We start from the raw sequence: 8,797 nt of genomic DNA, 5'->3' as shown, positions 1-8,797 counted from the left end.
GCTGGCGCCTAACAAACACCGCACGATTCTCCTCTCCACCACCCGCGGCGCCATTCAGCAGGGACGCATGTTTTAACTACTTCCCGACGAGGGGCCTGCGGTGGTGGGGATAGGGCGGCTGCAAGAGCAATCATCTTGCATTTCTACGCGCTGCAGACGCCTGCTCTGTGAGGAGCGTCGGGGCAACATTGCCCTGCCGCTGCATGAAGTGCTCTGTTGCTGCGGCCGCTGCTCAAAGCGGCACCGTCGCCGCCACCACGGCAGCGATCGCGGCGAGAAGAAGACTGGAGAGAACAAAAACAGCCGCACAGCCATCGTGACCGCCTTTCTTTGGGTTGATGAGGCTTCTGCCATCGGCGGCGATGGTGCACACCTCCTCGTACCTTGGGCACTTGATCTTTCTGCCGTCCTTGAAGTGCGGCGATTTGGGCGTGATAGACTTCCCCTCGGGGCACAGCTCAAAATCACTCCCGCCGAGGTATTTCACCTTCACCTTGCCCCCCTCGCACTGCACCACCGCACACACCGCCTGCATGATAAGCTGCTTAAACAAGGGGTTGTCTTTAGTCTGGAACGTGACTGGTTCTGCATCGAGGCACCACGAGCCCTTTCCACGGAGGGACCCTGGTAGAGAGCCGACCCCTTCCAGTGTGCAAAACATATTGTGTGAATTACTACCAGGCAGGAGAATATAATTGCATATCTCCTTTTCGCCACCATTGTCTTTAGCAACAGCATTGTAAAAGCATGTCCCGATGGCTTGACGGTTGGACGTGCAGCGAAGCAAATTCAAATCTTTTTTATCGCAGAACATGTCGGGGTAAGTGGTGGGAGTCTCCTCCGAGCACGGCTTATCCAGGAAGTTGCATCCGGAGTTTCTGCCCCACGCCATCGGCTCCTCCATCCCCCACACGGCCTTGTAGTAGCCGAGGTCCTCAAACGCCGCCATCGTCAGTGCAGTGTAGTAGCCGGCGGCTCTTTCCCCAGTCAGGCTCATCAACTCGTCCTTCGCATTGCGCAACGACCACAAGTACACCCCATCATGATTGTACAGCTCCATGCCCGGGATGGTGTCGCAGCCGTAGTGCAGCTTCGTCTTGTTCAGCGTAACAGGTGACTTCACCACCGTCACGGAAGAGGTGCCGCCGCGCACACCAGTCTCGTTCAACAGCATGTCGTGCTTCATCATCTCTTCCTTGTTGAAGCCAAGAGCATAGGCGATTGCATGCGCAGTGGCGCGAGCAGGGTGCATGACGCCAAAGATATTAAAAGGCATAGTCATAATATGCAGGGCACCGGCAATTGGACGACCGTCCTCCCCGAACATACACGGGACAGCCCACGTCCTGTCATCCAGTCCGGAAGCCACATAGAGCACCATGTCCGCGTCCGTCACTCCCGTCTTCTGATGAGCTTCGGGGACCTTGAAGTATTGGCAGTTCCCCTGCTTCTCTGTGAACGGGAGCACAACAAACGGAGTCTTCACGCGCTGAACGAGCAAACGCTCCGCGTGCAGTCCGACGGCCACAGGAAGAATCTCATCCACAATGGTTTTTATCATATCCGGGGTCAAAACATCAGCCTTCTTGCACGGTGAATTCTGTCCTCTGAAGTCTGGTTTCATTTCACCTTCTTTGGTGCAGTATTTATTGGTGTCCTTCAAATCCTCCGTGGACACCGCGATGCGGATGGGAGCCCAGCCACTGTTTTCCTCAGCCTTTGTGGCGACGGTGTACGCCTGCGTTGCGCCCTGTCCCTTGCGCGGCAGCTCACGCAGCACCGCGGTCGCCGACGGCCGGACGTTCCCCATCACCTCGTCGAACGCACGGCGGTCTGCAGCGGCGAGGCACCCAGCGGAAGAAGCGGCGTGGGCTGAGGCAACCGGCGAGTCATTTTGTTTTTCCCTTTTCTTCCCTTTTTTCCCTTGCGGTGTTGGGACTGTATAACCGCCCCGAGAAGCCTGTTGCGGTGCAGAGAAGGCGTCAAAGCTGAGCGTGGAAGAAGGACGCAGTTCCTGGGCACAACTGTGATTTTCTGTGTGCTGTCGCTGGTGCGACAGAACTATCGTCTAAACATGTGGGGGTTTTTCTCCCTAGGCATTGGGAAAAACGAAAACTATATATATATATATATATCGCCCACAGTAAAAAAAAGAGTTCACTTGGTTACAGGTGCCTGCCCACCGTTCACGTTGCTTCGTATACTTGGCCTCGTTTTCTTATGTAGCACATGAGACGCACGACAAAGCTGGCACCGCGTGTATGGGCAGCAGCTGCAAGCAAACAGAAGAAACTCGTCACTCATGAGACTGTATAACAAGTGACCATTGAAGCAAAAAAGAAAAAAAAAAGATAAAAGACCGCGCCCCTGAATTTCCAGCAAAAGTTCAGATAAACACACACACACAAAAAAAAAGAGCAACCGGTAAAACAATAGTAAGGGGAAAGGGAAACAACAGAACACATTTTTTTTTTTCGTGCTGCAATAAAATGGATCTCTGCAAATAATCTTTGGCACCCGGGGACGTGGCGCCTTACTAGTCTCACTCAGCAAAGAGCTGCGATGCCCCACAGGCCCAGGAAAAGCAGCAACACCGCCGACGCGCGCGTACGCATAGCTCTGTCACCGATTCCTTTTACTGGCGAAGGGGCGGCTGCACCACTGGCAGTGTTTCCAGCACCGGACTCCGCCTTGGCAGGCGAGGGCGAAGACGTTTCTTTCCTTGGACCTGAAGCTGAAGCGGCGGCGCCGTCAACGCCAAGAGCCTCCGCTGATGCAGCTGCAGCGGAATTCTCGGTGCTCGGACTCCCTTCCTCCCTTTTCTGTGAACCCGCCCCAGTCTGCCCGTCACGCTGAAGGAATACCTGCAGTTCCGCGGCGGTCAGCGGACGGTTATACAGCAGCACATTCCGCACCGCAACTTGGCTGTTGCCGGTGCCCAGAAAGTAGAATTCTGACACATCGCGACCCGCCTCTCCGGCCATTGGCAGCTGCACCGGGCTCCCCAGCGGCTGGGCGTCGGCGTACATGGAGCCACTGCCGTCGTGCAGCACGAGAGCCAATTGGTACGCCTTATTTAGTTCCCAAGTTTTGTCGGGCACGTGGTTCGTAGCCGCGTTGAACGTCGTCACCCATTTGTGGTCCGGGGTGTACGACAGCTCCATCAGCTTCGCGTCTCCGGGACCGCGTGCCCCCAGCAAAGAAATAGGACCAGCACCGGACGGCCGACTTTGGATGACGACCGTCGCCACAAGCGTGAAGTTGTCGTTCACAAAGTGGAAACGCTGGTTCTGCCATCGATTCCCCACACGCCATACCCCTTCTGCGGCAGTTCTCTTGAACACCACGCCAGCGTCAGCCCGCTCTGCACCCGTCAAAGAGGCATTCAGCCCGAGGTACTCATTCACCCAGTTATTATTGTCACCCCCACTAGACAAAAAGCCAACCAGCCCGGCCGTGAGCGCCGCCGTGCCGCAGGCGTTGCTGGGTGCAGCTTCTTCCTTGCTGGCGGAGTTGCAAAGTAGTGCAACCTCCTTGTCAACGGCATCCCAAGTCCTCAGCACACGCTTTATTTCCGCCAGCTGCGCAGAGAGGTGCGTTAAAACAACCGCGCCCTTATCTGCTTGCTGCTCGTGCAGAGCAAACAATTCACCATTGACGTACAGAAGACTTCCGGAGGTCTTCACAGCACCATCAGCAGAGATCGGCCCAACAGGATAAAACCGAGCCATATCCGTCATGTAAAGATGCAACGCGTTCGTCTTTCTCATACCATCAAACTGGTCGTGCAGAGTAAACAGTACTACTTTCCTTCCCTCGATGGATGCAGTCAAGATGTCAACCCGACCGCCAGATGGCGCAGCCTTCACAGCCTCACTCAGGACGTTCGAATGCATGCCGCCCAGTTCCGTCCATGTCTCTCCCACGTCACTGGACGCATGCACCTTCTTGCGATACGTTGCGTGCGTGGCGACCATGAGCAGCTTCCCCTCCCACTCGAAGAGGTTGGGATCGGAGCAGTCCTCAACAAAGCCCTTCACAGGGAAATTCCAGGTGTGACCATCGTCGTTTGAAGAAATAATGGTGCAGACTTCTTTTTTATCGTTCGTCTTCACAGCCACCAGAGGAAACACAATCGTGCCGTCACGCAGCAACACGCCCCTGCCGTTACTTCCCCAAAATTTAATCCATTTCTCCTTTTTCAGGTGGGCAGTAACTGCAGCATTTGTTAAGTTCCCAGCACTCCACACGATTGGTTCGCCTTTAGCTGTGGGCTCCCCAACAGTGCCAACAAACAGCTCAAGATCAAAAGTTGCCTGGCTTGCAGTCGCCCTCACACATGTCGCACGAAGGTGCTCCAAGAGCAGAAATATTTTATTTCTCTTAGCCACGGCCTTGGGGCCACCCAATTGGGACCTGCAGTACGCTTCCCCACGTTGCTTCACGGCAATACCCGTCCACCAACCCGTTTTATCCTGCGCAACAACTTGCCTCGCCCATCCGTCACCCGTAGCGCTGACGTGCTTTTCCCACATGCCAACATTGGGATCGCCAGCCCTGCGGAAGTTCGCTTTGGCGAGGGCCATCATTAAACCACCGACCTCAACAAGGGAATGTCCGTTAAACGCCTTGACGTCATTATCTCCCGATGCAGCCTCGTTCCCCACGGAAGCAGATAATCGTGTTTCTCCCACTTTGAAGAGAGCAATCGGTTGTGACCCACTCGCCTTCGCAGCGTTCACAGCCCCGCAACTGCACATCAACAGCATGGAGGGGAGGAGCAACATCGCGGAATAAAACATGTGCCGGTACATCCTGAGCAGGTGTCGCTGCTCACTCATTCTATTCCTTCCCTACTTGGGGTGGATCCACTCAGACAGCGACAGTTGAGTGTACGTGTGTGTGTGTGTGGTGACTGCAGAGCCTTCAAAGCGCACAGCAGCGAGTAGCGTTTAATCTCTTTTCTTCTATGTGTGCGTGTGTGTGTGTGTGGAAAAAAAAAAGAGATGTGAGAAATAAACCAAACGTAGAGTGAAAGCAAAAGAAAAGCCATAATGGGCCCAAAGAACGGCTCTCCCACACGTCCTCGCAGGAGAATTACGCCACAAATATATGCGTCCTTCAAGCAATGAAAAAAAAATTATGAGGAGGCACAAGAGCCCGGCCAGCGCCCCCAGCGGGCACCCCGCAAAGAACAGCGAGAATCCAAAACGAAGGCTACACCGACGAACGTGTGGGCCGCACAATCACACACTCGCCACCCCCCACAATAAACGGCAGCCGCAAAGAAGTTGCCAGTGGCAGCGAGTGTTGTGCGCAGCCCTAAAAAAAACACTCACACGCATCCGCACGCAGCGTCCGAAGTGTGGGACGCCTCTCACAGAAATCAAATATAATATAAAAAATAAATTCATAAGCACGTCGCTTACTGTCTCCCCCGCCCAGCCCCTTCAAACCCCGCCAGCGGCAACATGCAGTGCGCATGCCGGCGGGACATCCCATGAAGACCTTTACAAATTTTCCCAACGCCACCACTTCCATCAGCGCACCGCAGCAGGAGTGGGGCGCAACGTTTTTTTTTTTAATGCAAAAAATAAGATAAAAAAAAACCCCGCAGCGGGGCATCCACAACCACCTTTTCCACGGAAATCACAGCCTCACTGCCCTCCTGCAACTTCAGGGATGACTGTGACTGGCAGGACACCTGCAGAAGTTGCAGGTGCTTCTTCTTCTTGGTCACACACCGCATGCACACCCCCTTCTGCCATCTCCGCTTGGTACTGCCGCACCTTCTGGCTTCCAAACTCCGCAGTGCCCCCCTCCGCTTTACTCTGGGCGGCATTCAGACCATCGACGATATCACATCTCCGCCACGTGTCCGGTGACATGCCCTCAGCATGCTGCACGTAAACAGTCTCCCACGACATGCCCCGGGAAAAAGTTTCCCAATCGTCAAAATGCGCCACCAGACACTCGCTGAACTGCTGCACTGTGCTGCTTGTGATGTGGTGTGCCTTCGCCGTGGCTGTCCGCAGCCCAACAATCGTCCTCCGCGGTACCGCAACGAAGAAGACGCCCACAAGCGAAAAGTCTTCAACCCCCGGCACGTACAGCACCCGGTACGCTGCCTCCACCTTCGCGGCCCAAAACAACCTCGACAGCGACGCAACCGCGTCAGTGGGCAGCAGCTACGGATTCACGTGCAGCACACAGGGCCGCAGCTCACAAAGCTTGTCGTGCGCCCTCTTCACAAAGCCCCAAGGCATAAATGCGCACACACCGTACTTCTCCAGAAATGCCGGAAGTCCTTCAGCAGGTCTTGCCATCAGAGACTTGAAGCCACGAAACGATCGCATGGTCCTCACCACCTGAGGCAATGCTCACCCCTGATCACATAATAAGCCAGACACCTTGGAAGCTACGCCATTCCATAATCAATAAACAGCCGCAGCACAATTGCAAGAGGCTGAGGCAGATGTTCGGCATGCTACAACTTCATCCTGCCGTTCCAAACCCACACAACGCAGTTGCAAGGGTGAAGCAGCTCACAGCACTCTCAACCCACAACCGTTCTCCAATGTATTTTGTAGTCGCCTCCCCTAAACCTACAACGGGAAAATAGGTCTCGCCTGGGTGGTAATGTCCTTGACCTTGCTCTGTTACTCTGCCTTCGCCTGTGCAGGCCAATCGTGCCTCCTCCAGGCACACATCGCCTCCACTGCGCTCTCGTCAGGGCAATTCATTGCGACCTCCAAGACCGTCGTGGGCGCGTTTCTTCCAGTATTCATGACCCATTTATTTTTGGAGTAACACGACGGACATGCCTCGCCCCATGGGACGCAAGTAAGAAGGGGTTTCAGTATCCTGCTTTGACGCACAGTCAATAATTTGCCGTTTCCTCCCACATTTCGACACTTCCTGCACACCCTTTGCGGCTCAGACCGTATATTTCAATGCCACCGCCAAACAGAAGCGCTCAAACCGCAATGAAGTACGCCCCCACTTGAAGTTGCTCGATGCCGGAGTGCAACGTCTGATAGAAAAGGCACGGGTAGGCCACTATCAATTTCCCCGACCCCGCGCGTCCCAATCGAGAGAAGCCGCCACACTTTGCCCCCACTGTGAGTGCCAAACAGTCCAGCTAGATCACCCCTAACAGCCCATTACATTCGCCCCCACCTCACAGTTAAGCCAGCAGTCAGAAAGACCTTTTTTTGTTTTGTTTTAATCAGCGACCACGGACATCCCCCTCATCACAGTTGGGAACCATTACATTGGCACGTGACACACAGAATGACTCTGTACTGTCGTCCAGTGGAGGAGCTGCGCCGTCCGCCTTGTACTCCTATGACTGTGGTGCACTGTCCTCCCTCACCTCCATTCCTATCACCGCGTTCTCAGAAATTCCTGTGCAATGGCTTCACATCGCAATGCACACAGCGTCGCAAATTCCCCCGAGCAGAAGCGGCACAACCATCATAGCTCCATTGTGTTCCTAAGAGCTGCGACGAGTATTTCCCGTGCAAGCGGAGAAACCATGTCCTTTTTTTCAAAGTCGCGCCATTGACCGAGATAGACCACAGATGCGTTGCACAGCTTCTCTTCGTCTTTCAAAAGAGTTCTTTCTTCCTCCACGATACACTTCATCTCCTTGTAAAACGGTAACACCGTTATTTCGCCCAATAATTCATCGTCATTGATAAACTGCTCGGGGTTCTCAATAAACGTCACCATAGAAATATACCTATTGTTAAGGTCAACACCCCTACCGTTCAATTCCTTGCGAAGGAAATCGTTCAGGTTCAATCTATCAGGGCAAGATGGTCTCCAGAGCAGTATATCCCTCACGCTACTGCAAATGCTCCATTTCGGTTGGTGCTTAATGTTCATGTTTCTTAAATCTTCCACAGAAGCGTCGAACACGCTGCTCACCGCCACGTCCAGAGCTGCATCCAACTTTCTCCTAGTGTAAGAGCTAATATTGGACGTATGTTTCCCACTCAACTCCTTCCACTGTTCAAGGTTAACGACTCCGATGCCACCCAGCGTCCAACAATCTTGTTGCAGCGTGTATGCCTGGTACTCCCTTGACTCGAGAATTCCACTGAGAAGCTCCTCGTCGTCAATGTAGGCAGCGGGATTCACAAAAACAGCCTCAATCATAATATCGTAGTCTTCATTGACGCATGCCCTATAACCAAAGATTTTCCAAAGAAACTCATTCAGCTTTATGCCACGGATGCTAACTTCATCCCCCATCAGTACATCTTCCACCATACTGCAAAGACTCCATTCCGTTCGCCGCCTTGCATCCAATCTTCTGCGAGCCACACAGAGCTGTTCCAGCATGAGATTGGACGCCAGCCTCGGACTCACAGGACGATGTCCCTGTTCTACACGAGACATGGAACTATCCCCACTTCCACTGTGCGCTCTCTCATCCAACTCTGACACCGTTTCCTTGACTTTTTCCTTTCTTAGTTGTTGTTGGCTTAAACTGCAGCTGACCACCAACCACCAGCCTACAAGAAATTAAGAGGGATAAAGAAACAAAATAGGTGCAGACATGACGCGACGCCGCTGCAGCAAGAGAAAAAACCACTCACACGACACGCGACGCACACCTCACACACACACACACAGGAGGACCACCACAGCGGCAAGAGACCGCCATATTTACTTTACACTCCGCTGAAGGCAGAGCATCCACACTGCTCGAAGGCAGGCCACTCTGTCCATTACTCCCTTTCCAGCGCCACCGATCGAACCCTCACCCAAAACATCGTGCGGCATAGGC

General features: G+C 53.8%; 4 protein-coding genes across 4 annotated transcripts, besides 5 other annotated features; 1 reads left to right on the top strand and 3 right to left on the bottom strand.

Moving 5' to 3' along the window:
• Positions 1-232: 232 nt before the first annotated feature.
• Positions 233-1,810, bottom strand: TraAM80_09254 (surface protease GP63; the record flags this gene model as incomplete). The annotated part of the gene is made up of 1 exon (XM_029385948.1): positions 233-1,810. The coding sequence occupies one exon, from the start codon at positions 1,808-1,810 to the stop codon at positions 233-235; it is 1,578 nt and encodes a 525-aa protein (XP_029234189.1).
• Positions 1,811-2,116: 306 nt separating this feature from the next.
• Positions 2,117-2,135: a microsatellite.
• Positions 2,136-2,333: 198 nt separating this feature from the next.
• Positions 2,334-2,357: a microsatellite.
• A 189-nt stretch (positions 2,358-2,546) lies between these two features.
• On the bottom strand, positions 2,547-4,841 carry TraAM80_09253 (putative trans-sialidase; the record flags this gene model as incomplete). Its single annotated transcript, XM_029385947.1, has 1 exon — positions 2,547-4,841. The coding sequence occupies one exon, from the start codon at positions 4,839-4,841 to the stop codon at positions 2,547-2,549; it is 2,295 nt and encodes a 764-aa protein (XP_029234188.1).
• Positions 4,842-4,887: 46 nt separating this feature from the next.
• Positions 4,888-4,914: a microsatellite.
• Positions 4,915-4,970: 56 nt separating this feature from the next.
• Positions 4,971-4,992: a microsatellite.
• A 933-nt stretch (positions 4,993-5,925) lies between these two features.
• TraAM80_09252 (uncharacterized protein) lies at positions 5,926-6,372 on the top strand (the record flags this gene model as incomplete). Its single annotated transcript, XM_029385946.1, has 1 exon — positions 5,926-6,372. The coding sequence occupies one exon, from the start codon at positions 5,926-5,928 to the stop codon at positions 6,370-6,372; it is 447 nt and encodes a 148-aa protein (XP_029234187.1).
• A 1,104-nt stretch (positions 6,373-7,476) lies between these two features.
• TraAM80_09251 (retrotransposon hot spot (RHS) protein) lies at positions 7,477-8,406 on the bottom strand (the record flags this gene model as incomplete). Its single annotated transcript, XM_029385945.1, has 1 exon — positions 7,477-8,406. The coding sequence occupies one exon, from the start codon at positions 8,404-8,406 to the stop codon at positions 7,477-7,479; it is 930 nt and encodes a 309-aa protein (XP_029234186.1).
• A 193-nt stretch (positions 8,407-8,599) lies between these two features.
• Positions 8,600-8,642: a microsatellite.
• Between the last annotated feature and the right edge of the window lie 155 nt (positions 8,643-8,797).

The sequence above is a fragment of the Trypanosoma rangeli genome (assembly GCF_003719475.1).
Source record: "Trypanosoma rangeli strain AM80 chromosome Unknown Tra_15.4_contig_00542, whole genome shotgun sequence".
In the NCBI taxonomy this organism is placed as follows: domain Eukaryota; phylum Euglenozoa; class Kinetoplastea; order Trypanosomatida; family Trypanosomatidae; genus Trypanosoma; species Trypanosoma rangeli.
This window is presented reverse-complemented; position numbering and strand designations above follow the sequence as displayed.